At 34.7% G+C, this 18,084-nt stretch overlaps 1 protein-coding gene across 5 annotated transcripts in view; it reads left to right on the top strand.

Moving 5' to 3' along the window:
• Positions 1-18,084, top strand: part of ZNF638 (zinc finger protein 638) — a 115,896-nt gene that overhangs the window by 69,872 nt on the left and 27,940 nt on the right. For all 5 annotated transcript variants that reach the window (XM_033124412.1, XM_033124411.1, XM_033124413.1 and 2 more), the window contains exons 7-11: positions 2,166-2,312; positions 3,207-3,329; positions 10,841-10,899; positions 11,114-11,166; positions 16,096-16,146. In XM_033124412.1, the coding sequence (XP_032980303.1) occupies positions 2,166-2,312; positions 3,207-3,329; positions 10,841-10,899; positions 11,114-11,166; positions 16,096-16,146 (433 nt within the window). The remainder of the gene's footprint in view (positions 1-2,165; positions 2,313-3,206; positions 3,330-10,840; positions 10,900-11,113; positions 11,167-16,095; positions 16,147-18,084) is intronic.

The following is an 18,084-nucleotide window of genomic DNA, read 5'->3' as shown; positions in this document are numbered from 1 at the left end:
CTGTTTCCCCTAAAAAAGACCTAGCCAGCCAGTCAGCTCTAACGCGTCTTTTGGAACAAAATTTAATATAAGACATGGTATTACATTATATTATATATTATATAAGACCTGGTCTTATAGTAAAATAAGACCTTATATTAATTTTTGCTCCAAAAGATGCATTAAAGCTGATTGTCCAGCTAGTTCTTATTTTCGGGGAAACATGGTATTAACAAGTCTTCATGTATTTAGGTACACATTACTCTGAACATTGTCTTAAGTACTTTCAACAACTACAGTTCCCTTCCGTAAATAACTTACATGTAGAAGAATAAACTTAAAATTATCAACCTGTAATTACATAATTTTGAAGAGCATTGGGATGAAATGTTGATTATAGGGAAAATTTTGAAGAGGCTGAATTAGTCTTTGAAGAGGCTGAATCAGTAGTGTTCTTTTCATTTTTGTTTCAAGATTTCTAGGTGGTGACAGTGGGAGTTTTAATTTTGTATTTTTTCACTAGATTACCAGTTTTTTATACAAGGATTAACTCAGGAAGAGCTGGATGATGCATAGGGCAAGGTATCGGGAAAGGGCTCGGGGCTTCCAGGCCGTCTCCTAGTACGCCTCTCTCCCAGCTCCTCCATGTACTCACCAACCAGAAGCGCTCCAGACCCTGTCCTTTGGGGCTGTTAGGGAGGCTTCATTCCAGAGGCTGCTTGATGAAATCGTTGACCATTAGTGATGGGACTCAATCCCTAGCCCCTTTGCCCTCCTCAGAGGTTGGGGGATGGGATGCAACAAAACAGACCTTTATTGCTCTCATCACTTAGGAAATTCCAAGGATTTTAGGAGCTCTGTGACAAGAATGCGGATGAAGACCAAAAGTGTAATTCTTGTTATAAATAAAAGTGTCACACCTGGCCATTCTGTTTCAGTTTCTCCGCCCGTCCTGGGTCCTACATGTGACTTTGAGGTTATCTAATGGGGCAGTGTGTTCTGAGTAAACTAGGTGCTTGCCTAAAGCAGAGTTGTCTCCCTTTTCCAGGCTGGGCCTAGTTTTTAATACTGTGACCATAAATAGGATGAAAGCTCAGGACACAAGGAGACCCAGAGAACAATCAGAAAGAGTTACTCTGCTGCTCCTTTGCGCTTCTTCCAAAGCCGTGTTTTATCTTCTGTAAGACTAGTTTTGAGACTTATTCTGTTTTGATGCCCAAGCAGATTTGGACCCAGTCAGGCTTTTTGGGGGGGCGTGGAACAGGGCAAACACAGGTTTTTCTGCTGGAAGTGGGCATCTGCTTCCAAAGGGGAGACAAGTGCTGTGCTTGAGACAGCTGGCTGCAGTGAGATTCAGGTGTACCTCGGTACCTTGTCTGAGGCGGGTTCACTGGGAGAGCCCTCTGTGACTTTTCCTATGTATCAGTGTATCTCTGTATCAATGTATATCTTTATGTTGCTTTTTAAAAATTTGAGTTTTCAATTATAGTTGACATTCAATAATATATTAGCTTTAGGTATGCAACATAGTGGTTAGACCGTTTTAAAACTTAGGAACTGTTCCCCCTGATAAGTCTAGTAGTCATTTGGCACCATACGTAGTGATTACATCATTATGGGCTATATTCCCTGTGCTCTACTGTATACCTTGTAACTGTGAATTTGTAATTGTAGCAGTGGGAGTTTTTAAACTCTTTTTTAAAGTTACTTTTTAACATAGGTGGTAAATTTTACATTACAGTTCATTGAAGTTGTATGTATTATATATGAATCTTTTAAAATATGCCTGTCAATACATCATTTTCAATTATTAGAACACAGAGTGAACAAAGCTGTAATTTCAGCTTCACTACTGATGGGCCACGCAGATTCATATAGAAAATATGCTGCAATAGTTTTGGACCATTACAATGCTTCTAAACAGAAAAATGCTTCTAAACAGAAAAAAGCATCTGTGATTGGTTATCATAAATTCATTACTACTGTTGGATGTGAGTGGTGAATTGTAAAATACATTTCTTAACCACTTTAGCATGTAAAATATTTTTTTAAATTGTGCTAAAATATTTAGAAAACAGTTTAAACAACTAAGATTAGTGGTAGAAGAACTTTTATTGGGAATTGTTACTACTGTACTTTGTGCCTTAATTTGCTTTATTTTTAATTTTCTTTCATCCCACAAAAAGGTTCGGAAAGACCAACCTTTATATTATGGTTCAGTTCTTCTTATATCTGAATTACCAGAGGATGGCTATACTGAAGAAGATATTAGAAAACTATTTCAACCATTTGGAAAAGTTAATGATGTCCTGATTGTTCCATATAGAAAGGAGGTGAATCATTCAATTCTGTTCTAAAAATGCATACAAAGTCATTACTTTATAAAGACTTGTTGGATCATTTAGCTGCTTTTATTACATGTATAACATACATAATTGTGAATTGAGAGTTATGGGAATAATTTGGGTTCAAATGAACATGGTCCCAAAATACTGTTTAGAATAGGGATTAGCACCCTTTTTTCTGTAAAGGGCCAGATAATAAACTTTTATGCTTTGCACACCATAGAATTGCAACTATTTAACTCTGTCATTGTAATACAGCCATAGATAATGTATAAATGAATGAGCATGGCTGTATTCAAAAAACCTATTTTACAAAAACAGGTGGCGGGCTTTGGTTTGCCAGCTCTTGCTTTATCACACCAGTAAGGTTATACTAAAACAACTGATTTTGTTTATACAATATTTTTTTATATGTGGATTGTATTCCTATAATTCCCATAATAAAGTTCACCAATACTATGAACAATCCTAGACTAAACGGAACATAAAATTGTGAGATAAGGAAAGGGAACACAGGGGTTAGTGTTTTATTTGTAAGAAGCCTTAAGAATGTCAGCCTTCAAGCAGATGACCAGGTCCTTCCTGCCTTATCCCTGACTGTTTATCGAGCCCTGCCTTCCCATTTCTTACTGTTCCATGAGCTTGCCATGGATTCCTGTTTCTCTCTTCTTACCTTGGTAATGGGACAGAAATTCTATAACCCTAAAAGGTCTGTTTCATATGTGAAAACATCCTAAAGATTAAATTACACTTTAGCAAAACCAAAAGAGATAAAGCCAGGACTTGAGGTAATTTCATAGTTTTATTTTCCACAAAGTAGTATTAAGTCATGCAGAGAATTTTGATGTTAAATTTTTTTACTAATAATACATTTTATTATAGGCTTACTTAAAAATGGAATTTAAAGAGGCAGTTAATGCCGTCATGAAGTACATTGAAACAACACCTCTTTTGGTGAAAGGGAAAAATGTGAAAGTATGTGTTCCCGGAAAGAAAAAAGTTCAGGTAAACTACATTTGGATCTTACTTGTTTCATTATTGTTGTTGATTAGTTTAAGTTTTTTGCTTAAGTTTGACATATACAGAAAACTGCATAGAACATAAATGTTTAAACAACAGATTGTGTATAAATTCAAATACACTGAAATTAACATATATGTACATACACAGTAATGTGTTGCTGAGCAATGGGGATACATTTCGAGAAATGTGTCAGGTGATTTCGTCATGTGAACAGCATACATTTACACAAACCTAGATGGTATATATCGCCTACATACACACCTAGGCTATGTGGTGTACCCTATTGCTCCTGCAGGACAAACCTGTACAGCATTTGTTACTGTACTGGATAGTGTCGGCAACTGTAAAACAGGGCTCAGTACTTGTATATGTAAACATAGAAAAGGCACAGTCAAAATACAGAGTAAAAGATTTTAAAAAATGCTACATCATATAGGGCATGTACCATGAATGGAAGTTGTAGGACTAGAAGTTGCTCTGAGTAAGTCAGTGAGTGAGTGCTGAGTGAATGTGAAGGCCTAGGACGTTACTGGACACTATTTTAGACTTTATGCACACTGTACACTCAGGCCACACTAAATATATAAAACATTTCTTTCCTTCAATAATAAATTAAACTTAGCTTACTGTAACTTCTTTATAAACTTTAAAAATTTTCAACTCTTGTAATTAGCTTCTTCTGGAATACCTCTGGAAGGACTTGTTTGAGGCTCTTCCTGAGGAGGTGTCACTCTTTTCAGAAATATGTTCCTGATGGTTTATTCAGTTTGTTTCTTTTTTTCATCATAGATTTGCTTGTAAACAGATAATGCACCATGAACATTTCTCTCTGTTAATGAAAACCTTTCAGTTTTGGGGTCCATGTTTTCAAACTTTTCAAAGAGCTTGCTGAAGTTTGCAAAAGCTTTTGCTAAACTTTTCACTGAATTTTCCTGGGGGTTTTTATGGGACAACTGTTATATGGGGTTTCTCATTGACTCAGACGTCGTTATGTGGTGCATAACTATATAGCCTATACACGGTATTAAATGGCAAGCAATAGACTAGGAGAAAATACTTAACCCAAATTAGCAAATATCTGTGAAACCTCTACCTAGGTCACAAACCATGACATTGGTAACTTATTGGAAGCCCCTTGTATACTTCTTCCAAATCTTTACAACCATCCCTTCTTCTGCCCAAAAGGAGCCCCGTATTGGTTTCTAATACCATATTTGGGTTTTGCCTGTTTTGAACTTTATATAAATACAGTCTTGAAGTATGTATTCTTTTGGACTTTTTGCTTCCTTAGATGCATCAATGTTTATGGGTTTAGTCTCTCTAGATCACTTTCTATGCTTCAGTTTATACATCCACAGATAATGTCTATACAAGCAGTATGAAACAACCAGTAAGTTTTGCTTTGTGTATGTGTGCTCTTTTAATTTAATTTTTTTTTATTTGCTGAAGAATGCTTGCTTTATAGGAGCTTTGTAACATATTTTTCAATCAAATTTGATTTGGAGATCTAACCATGTTAGTACATGTAGATTTTTCTCATTTTTTGAAAACTTCTGTGTAGTATTACTTTGTATGAGTATACCACACTTATTGTACTAGTTCCTTATAGATTTGATATTTAGGTTATTTCTAATTTTTTACTACTATAGGACTTTAGTTAACTTCCTAGTATATTATGGCTTTCAAAAGTCTTCCTTACACATTTATGATAGTGTTTGTTAAGGTGATATCTACAGTGGAATTGCTGGGTTATGGGATATACAGTAATAGGTAGTACCAGATCACCCATGAAGTAGCTGTAATGATTTACAGTCTCATAATTGAGTGAACTGGTGTTTCTATATTATCAATAACATCTTAAAATGGAGTGTGTGAAAAATGGTATCTACTTTTAATTTGCATTTTCCAAATTTTTTTGAACTTCAGTATCTTTTAATATAATTATTAGCATTTCTGTTACTGTTTTAGTGAGTTGTATATATTTTTTCCCATTTTTCTATTGGGTTGTTTGCTTTTTAAAAAAAAAATTTCATCTGAAGTTGTTCATTATCCTAGATACTAATTTTGTCTTTTATATGAACAGTATTTTCTTCTAGTCTGTTGTTTGTATTGTATTATACATGTATAAAGTTTTTTTATTTCAGTATACTCAATTTTTTTTTTTCCTCTTAATGGCTTTTTTTCCCTTTTGTTTTAGAAGTGCCAAAAGGATAATTCTTCCATTACTTTTTTCAACTTTTAATTCATGGTATGATGGTGTGATTGGGATCAATATTTTTTTCCAAAAATACGTAGTCAGTTAGCCCAACACCATTTATGCCCAGTTTGTTTTTTCTCATTTATTTGAAAAGCTACCTTCATGTGTATAAATTGCCCGATATACATAGCTGTTTCAGACTGTTCTGTTACATCAGTCTGTTTGTTTTTGTGCCAATACTATGTGATTTCAATTATAACTTTATAAAATGTATAATATTTGCCTATCTTTCTAGTAGGATCCTTTTTTCTTTGTTCTTTATTTAAATTTATTTTGCTTAATGTTGAACATTCACTCCTGCATATTAGTTTTAGAATTAGTTGAAGTTCTCTGAAAAATTTTATTGGGAGTTTAATTGACTAATACTAAGTCTTTCTGTTGAAAAACATGGCTTATCTCTCCATTTATTTGGATTTCATTTCATTTAGTGTCATTCAGCAAGATTTTACTTTTTCCATATGTTCTTGTACTGTTTGGAGGGGACATTAAGTTTTATTTCTTATTTATATCTACTTGTATGTTTCATAAGTATTTAAATTGCTATTAGAGAAAGGATCTTTATTTTTTTTCCCCCTTCTTCCGCTTCCCCCTCCCTTCCGGTTCAATCCGTTGTTTCTGAGTCTAGTTATCTAGGACACAGCTCCCTGGTCCATGCTGGTATATGAGCCTTGCTCCCCCCACCTCCCGTCCCCCACTGAGGCGGTTGGTCGCAGGTCATTGGTCGGCAGCTCTTGCCGGGCTGCTGGCCACTCACACTGGCTGCTGGCCACTCATGGCAGCACACAGCAGCCCGTGGCAGCTCACAATGGCTGCCGGCCACTCACATTGGCCACTGGCCGCTCATGGCAGCGCATGGTAGCCCACGGCAGCACACAGCAGCAGTCAGCAGCTCACGTCACCCCCCCACCCCCACTGCTCACGGCGGCGCAGCTCACTGGTCCATGTGGGAATTGAACTGGCGACCTTGGCGTTAGGAGCACGGTGCTGCAATCACCTGAGCCACCGGGCCGGCCTGGATCTTTATTTTTTCATTCTTCTTCTTTTCTGATTAGTTATCTGCTAGAGGGACCCGTCATGGTAGTTTATACCTGCAACATGCCATCCACTTATTCTCATTGTCCTGATTTGAATAATGGATTATAGGGTAACCCTAGAGATTACCAATTTTATCAATTAGAATTTATTTTCAACCAACAGAAACTTCACCAGTGTTTATTAAACAAGTAAGAGGTTTATTTACCTCATGATAGGAAATACGCAGTTAGGTAGGCCATGTTTGGTATAGCAGCTCCATGATATCTTCAGGAACCCAGCCTTTTTGTTTATCTGCTCCACCATCTTTAGCGTGTACTTTTCATCCTTAGTTGTAAGATGGTTGCTGAGCCTTCTCGTATCATTTCTCTCTTCTAAGCAGAAAAAGGAGGATAAAAATTAAGAGCAAAATGGATTTTGATTTTCTTTTTCTTTTTTTCTGGGAAGAATGATTTTCCCAGTGACTTTTACCCACATTTGATTTACCAGAACTGTGACACATAGCCACCTTTAGTTGCAGATGAGGTTAAGGGGAAGCAAGAATTGAACGTATAATTTAAGAACATAAACTTTATCCCGTAGACAGTTAAATATTATTCAAGGTTTTGAGTAGAGGTATCTACATGAAGATAGATGGATTAGAAAGATTCATCTGGAAGAATGAATTAGTTGGGCTAATGATTCTGAAGGCAAAGAAAGCTTTGATTAAAGGGGAGAAGAGAAAAGATCATTGAAGTCCAGTTAGAGGACTCATCTAGTAGTCATCTGTCTGTTGAGGTAATAGAACAGTTCTAGGTAGATCAGCAACCTTGAGAATGGAAAGAAGAAACATTATACCAGTGACTCTTCGAGCAACACTTGACTTAATTTGGAGAACTGGGGAGAGCGTCAGGTCAGTCTTTAACTCTGAAAAGTTTAATCTGGGAAAATAGGTGAGTAAGGGTACATTTTGGGTATTAGAGTATTTCGTATAGATAAAAATAATTCTCTTGGGTGAGTTTTTGATGAGTTTGGTAAGGTAGCAACGAAAGTTCAAGAATCTAACCGTATTTACTGTCCTGATTTTAATAAAAATGAGTAGTTGAAAGTATCAGCGCTGGAAACTAGAAAACATGCCGTCTACCTTTCAGAAACATTGATGTTCTTCAACTAAATATGGTTTGGATGGTGCTGAATTACAGGAGCCTTAAAGACTAACTCAAGACTCCTTGTGATAGAGCAGCAGGCTTCAGGATTGACTGGAGGGGACCCCCAACAGAACTCTGGTTATAGCTTCTTCAGGTTGGAAGTGAGAACAGTCTTTCAGGGCTATTACCACAGGGGAAGACCTCAACTTTTCTTGCCAGAGCGAGTCCAAAAGAGGCTGGAAGCCCAAATTAGGAAAAAGAATGGCAGTGCTATAATATTTTTGATCCTGATCTTAATTTTGGCATGAATACTCAAAACTAAGAAAAAACTTTTCTGCTCACATTTGATGTTTCGTATTAGGACTGCCTTTGACTTTGGCTGCGATTCACAGAACATTTTCTCCATTTTGCTGCTTCTTGAAATTAGTAAAGAAATGTTACAGAAAAGGTAAAAATTTCCTACATCCCTGTATTTAAATCTGAAGGATTAAAGTATGGGTCTACACAACTCTGACAGAAACTCAATTACCTATTCTCTAATTGTAGGCCAGCCTAGACCTCAGTCCTTAACAATGATTCTTAACGTTTTTTTGAGCTACTCTCTCCACCACCACTACCAATAATATTATTACAGCAAGCATTCTTTTTTACCCCAGAGAAATGGACACATGTCCATACAATTCTGTAAAGAAGCAGGAGCCCTTGATCTAGAAAAATGTATGATCAGATTTTCAACAAACTATTGAAAGTAACTGAAATATTGCTGTAGCTCAACTCTCTGCAAAAACAAAAAACACAGGACTTTAAAAATTTCCATGGTGTTTTCAGCAAGATTCATAGGGATATTACATCTAAAACCTGGAGCATGTAGTCAACTTAAATTCCAAGAAGATTGCATGGAAATGAAAAACAGTGCTTGGAAGCACTATGGTTTGAGCATTATGGAAAATCTAATGAGTAACAAAAAGATAAAACAAAAAATGATACAGTTAGAATTCAGATGAGAATTTGATTTCATTTGAATTCAGAACCTATTTTTGAAACATCTGTTACGTTTCAAGCATTGTGTCTGGTATCTGCAGAAGATGCAGTGGTGAACAAAACAGATGTGCTTCCAAGCTTCTTGGAGCCTGTAATCTATTTAGTCTACTAGTGAAGATTGAAGAGCCTAAAATGATGAAGTGGAAAGGCATAGTAGACATATCTAGGAGACCCAATCTTCATTTAACTGGAATTCCAGAAAGAGGATGCCACTTAAAAAAACTGCTGAATATTTTAAATTTCATAGTTATACAGGTGCAACCTATAGTGATCCAGCAAGAAACAATGTAACTATAAAAAGGAATAGTCGAGACTTAGACAGCAGAACAACAAATTTTCAAGGTTGAATGGGAAAAGAGATGGATTCATTGTAGTTCAATACATCTATTTCAAGTCAAATACTAAATGGTGTGCTATGACAGTTCTCAGACGTGCGTGGGCTTATAAAGTTATTTCATCTGTATATCTTTCCTAAAATATTGCTATACAAATGAAGAATATTAAGAAATACAGAAGTTATGATATAAAATGATTGGTAATAAAGCAATGAAACTGAACTAAAATTAATCATATTTTTATAAAATAAATTGTAAAACATTACGAAAAAAATTTTGTCAAAAATTGGTATATAGTCGAGAGGTAAGGGCTAAATTTTTAAATTTATGCAGAGGAAATCAATTATTTCTGATTTCTTTTTAAAATTGAAGATAACCACTAGTAGAATGAAAGGAGGATATGTACCTTCTAAATAATTAGTGATGGAGGTGTTTCGTGTAAAAATCCCATATAGCGCAAAAGGAAATGGCAAGGCTACCCAAAAAGAACAGAAAATGTAAAATAACATGACAGTTATTATGAAGAGCAGATCAATTTAATATATATTTACTGAATGTTCAGTAATTGCCAGGCACGATTTTAGGCACTGGAGATAGTAGTAAAACAAAACAGTCCCTGCTCTCACTGAGTTTAACTTCAAGGGGTAGCAAGAGAAGGACCACAAGGCAATCATAAATGTGTACATGTTATGTCTGTTAGCAACAAGTGCTGTGGAGAAAAATAGCAAATAAGGGAAATAGAAGTGCTTTTGTTGAGAATGAGGAGCTAGGTAACTTTCAGTCAGGTAGTTATGAAGGGCTCATTGAAAAGGTGGTATTTGAGGACATACCTGAAAGTGGTGAGGGAGGCAAGCCGTTACTTGGGTTGAAGGCATTCCAGACAGAATGGACAGCAACTACAAAAGGCTTGAGATACATACTTCTGTAGCTTGTTTGAGGATGCTAAAGGATGCTTAGAGTTAGAAGGAGAGAAGTATAGGAAGAGGTATGTGGTGATTTGGGGCCAGAGGGTAGGTGGAATGTGTGGTGTAAGCTCATATACCATGTTTCCCCGAAAATAAGACCTAGCCGGACCATCAGCTCTAATGCGTCTTTTGGAGCAAAAATTAATGTAAGACCCGGTACATTAATTAATGTAAGACCCGGTCTTACATTAATTTTTGCTCCAAGAGACGCATTAGAGCTGATGGTCCGGCTAGGTCTTATTTTCGGGGAAACGGTATGTAGGCCATTGTAAGTATTGGCTTTTTTTCTGAGTATGATGAAAGGTTTTGAGTCTTGGACTGGCGATACCTATGCTGAGTATAAAGTGGGGATGGGTGAAATGGCAAGGACAGAAGCAGAGACCATTCTCAGGCTATTGCAGTCAGAGCAACAGATGTGGTGGTAGATTGGACCAGGGTGATAGCAATTTGACGTTGGAAATGTTGTAGCGCTATTTGAAACAATGTTTTTGAAGGAAAATGATAAGAAAATGTAGGTGAGTGGTAAAAGGTGAGATGTAAAATTGTGCCTCATGATCACATATTTAAGAAAATATTTTTATTCTATATAAGTATAAAAGGTAATATGTATTTATACTTTAGGGTTAGACAATTTTAGATTGTTTTTTATTTCTTATGCTTTTCTGTATTTTTGAAAGCTTTTTATAACTGGGGGAGAAAACTAAATTTTCTTCTTCAAAATATTTTTCCTTCATAGAACAAAGAGGTGAAGAAAAAGATAGGAGAGTCAAAGAAAACATCTGCATCTACTTTAAAGTAAGTCATTCCATGATTTCATATGTGAGATTGAATTTGCTTGTGAATTAAAGATGTTTAATTTTTATAACTGCATTTTTAATGTTTTATTACTGACTCCAGCTTAAATGGGACAATGTTCAAATTGAATCATTTTAAACTTTTTTTAGATTAAATTTTGCATCTTTATAAGTTTTAGAACTTAGAATTCTTGAATTTTTCTTCTTTTAAATAGAAAAGATACAGACGTTTCCAAAGCTGTTGAAACTGTGGCTTCAGCTTCTGCTAGTAAGTTGTTACTTTTAATATTCCTTCTACAAATGAGTATATTTTGTCAGTGTACTAGAAATCTACTTTTTGCAAGATGATACTAGGAAAACATTTATTGTGCTTTAGTAGTAGGGACCTACATTGGCCCTGTATTCAACTGTTTTATTACTATGTAATTATGGGACCTCTTGAATAAATATAAGGACTCGAGATAATGTATGGAGAATGCCTGTCATACAGTGTTTCCTCAGAAATAAGACCTAGCCAATCAGCTCTAATGCGTCTTTTGGAGTAAAAATTAATATAAACCCAGTCTTATTTTACTATAATATAAGACTGGGTCTTATATAATATAAGACTGGTTCTTGTATAACATAACATAACACTAGTTATGATATATAATATAATACTGGGTCTTATATTAATTTTTGCTCCAAAAGACACATTAGAGCTGATTGTCCAGCTATGTCTTACTTTCGGGCAAATACGGTAATTCTATAGTTAATAGTTAGTTTTGCAATATAGTTAGTTTTGCAATACTTCCCTTCATTCTCTCTCAATAAACACGTAGGACAAAACAAAGTATGGTAAGATTGCTTGTCTGATCCCCTTTGTTTTTGAAAGTGTGCTGAAAACCAAAAAGTATGCAAAAAAGACTAAATAGAAATAGATGTTGTCATACTCATGTGCTAAAAGTTGTTTCTTTACACTCAGGAAAGCACTTCAGATCTTTATTATGAATCTAACTAAATGAATTGTACAGACAGTTTTAATAAACTGGGTTACTTTTTCCTCAGTCCATTTAGGATTGGAAAGGTGGAGACAAAGAAGTAATTGCCAAAATAATACCCTCTTGAGTCTAGTAAGAATTAAACAGCTTGACAGTGAAGGATAAGACTGAAACTAAAATGAAGTAGGCATAAAATATAATTCAGAAAGTTAAAGTGTGTTTTGTATGTTCTCTTTTGGAAAGGCAGGTATTTAGTGTGTTCTGGATTTTTATTCAGAATAAATTGAGAGTTTTTGATACTTAAACTAATATTGTGGTGACTGGACAATTGGATTATATAGAAAATGTCATTTTCCCATAATGGTTAGTTGGATATTATACTCAAGTTATTGGAAGTGAGAGAAGATGACTGTGATGGGCTTCTGGAAGGCAGTAAATTTTGACTAAAGTTTTAAATGTGAACACGTAAACAGGTATATGTAGAGTCAGAAGATACTTCAGTGAGGGAGATGACATAACAAAGGAAACAGAATTGAGGAATCTCTTTATAGAAGGCCTTGAAGAGTCATGCTAGGAAGTTTTTTTAATTTGACCCCATTAATACCATTTCTCAAAACATGTGAAAGACTAATTTCTGGGAGATGTTTTGGATCAGATAAAGTTTGGGATATGTATTACAGATTTTCTCTTTCCTTTAAAAAGTCCACGAAACATTCATTTTACGAAGTCTTGAATGAAAGAAACTTATTTAACTTTGTTTAACGCACTGTTTTCTAAGTTTGGCTAAGGTGTACCCCATTTTTTTCTGTGTAAGACCTAGTAATAATTGCTACAGACTCTGGAAAATTGCCACAGAAAGTAAAGAACCACTAGTTGTTTAGGATTCTCATATAGATTGGATAAATGGAGATTGAAAAATGCTATTGAGAAAACACAGTTGGGTTTCACTTCGAGGTAATTAGGATCTAATATAAAGAGGTTAATTAAAATGGTGTGCGGGATGGTAAAATCTGAATTTTGTTACAGAAATTTTTAGTGGATAAAATATAAAAAATTAAAGTAATTTTAAATCTCAAGGTTTGGGTTGGATGGATTTTACTAGAAGAGTGTGGTAATATTGATTATAAAGGAAAACTTAGATGCAGTGATTTATTTGAACTTGGGAAAAACCATGAGCTTAGATTTCAAAATTGGCAAATTTCAGCTATCAAAGAATATCTATTGGAACTATCCTTTAGGTAGCCAATCACAGAGCATTGAAAGTGAAATACTAAGGAAATTTTTTGTTAAGTTTAAGGTCTAAATTTTGGTAATGGTCCTAACATAATAAAAGTAGTGAGTAGAGGGAGAAGTGCTTTAAGCTGAATACTTACTCCCTTCCAATATAAATGTAGAAAGATAGAGAAGAGCCTGGAAATAAGACTAAGGAAGTGTCAGGTGGGAAAGATAAGGGTGCAGGATATCTTTTTGAGATCAGAAATGTCAGATTGAATAGTTACGGGAAGTTAATTAGGTAGTTTTAAAGAGAACTTTGGTTATAAGCACAAGTCTAAAAGTTTAAAGAGAAGTACAGAGAGGAAGCAAAAGTATAATTTAATCAGAAAGGGAAACTTTAGAACCCTTAACCAGTACTAATTAAAAAGAAATAAAAATGCTTATTGAGCACCTTCTATGTACCCATAACTGGAGGCACATTTTAAAGGATGAGGATACTATCAAATAGGTAAGATCTCTATTTTCAAGTAGCTTAACATTGTAACTTGCCAAATAATAAACATGGAAAAGTGCTATGACAGGGTGAAGGAGATCCAAGGTTAGTTTTATTTAGAGTTAGAATTTATTATGTAGAATAAGATAATGATTGGTTAAGGGGCATAATCTGTACTAGAAGACAGAAAACAAGGAAAAGAAACCTCCCAGGTGTTACACTATTTATACCGGGCAATTTATGTTATCTCAATTTTTCAGTCCACCCTGTGAATATATTTAATATAGTTCTCATTTTATAGATGAGAAGACAGATTCAGAGAGGTTAAATGACTTACTCACGGTCACATGGAAGAATTAGGATTCAAACCGAAAACTGTGATTCCAAAGCTTTTCACCTATACTAAACTACCTCCCTGAGAATGAAAACTTGTTTTTCTTTGATCATTCTTCCTCTTTCACCTTCCTTTAATGATTTTCCTAAAAGTCTCTTCCTCTTGTCATGTCATACTTTTTTCCCTAGTTGATTTCTTCCCACTAAGGTAAATATTATGAAGGATATTTGGTAAAGTTCAACGTTCATTCCTAACAAAAAAAAACTACACGATTACCTTAATAAGATAGTGTGTTTGTGTATCCATACTTTTATTCATATGCATAGAAACGTACACATATTTAATATATCAAATTAAAAGTCAGCATATACTTAATAGTGAAACAGTAGGAGCGTTCTTACTAAGATTGGGAAGAAAACAAGGAATAGTCATCATCACTTCTATGAGTTTACATAAATGTTATTCTAAAACTAATAGCCACTAGCCAGTGCACTACAAGTCAAGAGGTATAAAATTTGGAAAGTAGGATGCAACATTATTATTTGCAAAACATATGTATGTATAGTGGAAAACCCAAGTATTTATAGAAAATCCAAAAGAATGTTGAAATGCTATTAAATATAATTAGCCATCTTTTCTAAATAAACCTAAGGTTTCAATTGTTTTATTATATAAAAAGAATAACCACTTCAATGTAATTTAATAGAATACTCCATTTACAATAATAAAAGGAAAATCTATGAAAAGAAAAATTTAAAGTACTACTAAAAGGCGTAAAATAAGATGAGAAATGAAATGAGAAAACAGCTCATTTTTGGATAGAAAGCCTTACCATTAGAATCTGTCTGTTTTCTTATATTAAAACAAATACTATGAACTTGAGAAAATACCAATAAGATTTTTTAAAACATAAAAGCTGATCGTAAGGTTTATACATAAAAAAATTAACATAGAATAGACGGGAAAATTCTGCAAAGGAAAAGAAATTGTGACAGACTAACAGATGTTAAAATATGTTACAAAATTAAAGATTCAGAATAGTTTCATGTAGTTGGATAAATAAAAATTAGTGGGACAGAAGAAATGTTCCCCCAAACATACAGAGTATCAGGAAATCATTATGGTAATATTTCATATTAGTGAGAAAAGGATCAATTATTCATTAAATTAAATAGCCACTTTGTGAAAGTGAAGCATTTATAATATAGAAATTACAGATGAATTAAAGTTTTTTCACCCCCTTCTTCCATCTTCCCCCCCACACTCCTGTTCAAGCCATTCTTAGTCTAGTTGTATAGGACAGAGCTCCCTGACTCATGCTGGTATAGTGAGCCTTGCGCTTCCCCCAGCTGAGGCTGAGGCAGTACATGAGCTGCCCAGGCAGCCCAGCTCCACAATCTTAGCTGTAGAGGGCGCAGCTCACTGGCCCATGTGGGAATAGAACAGGCGACCTCTGTGTTAGGAATACTGCGCTCCAACTACCTGAGCCACCGGACCAGCCCAGGATTAAAGATTTAATGTTATACATAAGATGGTAAAATATTGAAAGAAAATGTAGAGGTTTTTTTTGTTTTTGTTTTAATTTCAGAGTGAGGAAGTTCTTTATCAGGGAGATATTTGACTACATACAAAGTATTTGCATAAGTATTTTGTATAACTTCTTAAAAAATTGTTACCTGTGCAGTATAGACTAATTTCCTAATATATAAAGAGTTCTAATAATAAGAAAAACATCAACAATCTGTAAAATAAATTGGCAGATATTAAGAATAGGCATATCACAGAGCATAAGTATGAAAATTAATGCAGCTTTACTCATAAATAAACAAAAATTAAGTCACCAGTTTCTATATCAGATTAGAGTGATTAATAACTTCTCTTCCATACTGTGCTTGGGTGGAAAATGAGAAGGCCCACTCTTATGTACTATTAATGGGTATATTAATTGGTACAACCTTTCTAGAACACAAATTAATGTTGTTAAAATTTAAATCTGTGCCTTTTGTGTCAGCAAGTCCATGTGTAAGAATTTATACAGTTCCATGGGTACACAAAGATGAGTATAGGAATGTTTTGTGCAGTGTTTTTTCAAAATCATTGTCAGGTTAGCTCTTTCGTAAATCTAAATGATGTTATTTGTAATGTGTTGTTGATAGATTTTTCTCGTTATTTTAGCCAAAACTGGACAAGCCAAGACATCTGTAGCCAAAGTGAATAAATCTTCAGGTATGTTTTCTGTTAGGTTTCTAGACATATTAGTCAACTTTAAATTATTTAAGAAGTATATAGCAGTAGTCTTGGATTTCACATGACGTAATATGTGCTAAGTGTATAGTAACTTTGAAATTTATAGTCATCTAGAAATTTTGAGAAAGGAAATTTCTCAGATAATGCTCTTTCCTTACAGTAATTAATCAAAGTAAGATAATTTAACTGGGAACCTATTTCTTATGGTGGGTATCAGAGATATTTCCCTCTTTCTCTTTCATTGAGGTCTTCTCTCTGTTTATTTTATTTTATTTATTTATTTTTAAGGAGGGCACAGCTCACAGTGGCTCGTGTGGGGATAGAACAGGCAACGTTGGTGTTACCAGCACCACACTCTAACCAGCTGAGTTAACGGGACACCCCCTGTTTACTTTCTTTTATAAAATAGTCCAGATAAATTTACAGCAAATTATTTTCTCTTTGCAGTTTTTATGGGCTATCGTGGTTTTTAGAATAATTTTTCATTTTTTTTCCCCTTTTCTCTGAATTATCCTGTTTTCCCTCCCATTTATGATAAATGCCAGTTAATTCAGGGTCATCTTTTTGGAGTGGTTGGAGATCAGTGTATTAAATTTTCCCCCATAATGGTAGAAAGGAAAGGAAGCAGCTTTGAACTGGCAAATAACATTGTTAGTGGCAGAGCTAGAATTTTCATATAATAATTTCTTAGAAGCAGTAATCTGAGGGGGTCAGAGTTGGCTAGAAAGCTTGCTTTGAAGATACATTTATTTAACAAACAGTTTGATTTTACTTTGACAGTAATATTACTCGTGGAGATTTGGGGAAGGGTGATAAAGCCACTAGCTACCCATTTAACTGTTGGAAATTAATTCTAGATGTTTTTTCCTTAAGTTTTTGTCCCCAGCTTGAAGTAGTCAAGTGAATTGACTTCTGGTAGTAACATAGAGATAGGTGAAGGAAATAATTTAAAGGCTTATCGGGACCCAGACTACTACAATGTGACAAAACTTGGGAATGACTAAGACATTACTGATTAAGGACAGGTATTAGTAAAAATTAGGGTCTGTCTTTGGATATAAAGGGTTGATTTGTAAACTACTTCAATTGATTTTTGTTCATGTCAATAATTCTTTTTATTTGTATTATAACTAGTGAAAGCATTATCATATTCTCACAGGGTCCTGTTAGGTAATTATGACAGTTACCACACTAGTTTATAAATAAGGAAACGTGCACAGAAATCAGTTAATGCCCCAAGTCTTCACAACTTGGAATTCAACTTGGACCTACGGCTTTCTGACCCAGGCTTTTTTCTCATAATACTACCTTACTAGTATTGAATCCTAATTTTCAGAGCTAAACCTCCTGTTCTCTAAATGGAAAGGGTTTGGGGCTTTCTGGTGATCTTTTCAGTGACACTTTGATGATCACAGTCGTTATAAATGTCATCTTGGAAAATAAGCCACAGTAATATACATGTATATGCAAAAAGAAGGTCAGAGTAATGTACATAGTCCTGTTCAGATAGGGCCCACTAGAAATGAGTCAGAGTAAGTAATCTTTATGTGGCCTGACCATGATGTAGGTGCTCTTGAATGCTTTTCAATCAACTGGGAGCCAAGGAAACATGGGCTGGGAGACCCTAAATATAAAAATTGCTTTGGGAACCATTAAAAGCTACATGGGGTTATTTTTATATCCTTTCAGTTAGTCATTTTGCTTCTAGTTGATCTACACATTCACAGATTTATTTAACTTGCCTGAATGCTATTTTTTGGTACCCCATTGGGGAAGTAAATTCTCATTTCAGTAACGTTTTTCTTGCTGAAGACATTATCATCATTGCTAGATTTAGAAAATGGCCCATGCACCCAAAGACGATAGCATTTTATGTTTTGAATAAAACACAGCCTTAATATTCTTTCTTTGTGATAT

The sequence above is a fragment of the Rhinolophus ferrumequinum genome, chromosome 13 (genome assembly GCF_004115265.2).
Source record: "Rhinolophus ferrumequinum isolate MPI-CBG mRhiFer1 chromosome 13, mRhiFer1_v1.p, whole genome shotgun sequence".
NCBI lineage: Eukaryota > Metazoa > Chordata > Mammalia > Chiroptera > Rhinolophidae > Rhinolophus > Rhinolophus ferrumequinum.
The sequence above is the reverse complement of the archived record's forward strand: the minus strand, read 5'-3'. Positions and strand labels throughout refer to the sequence as shown.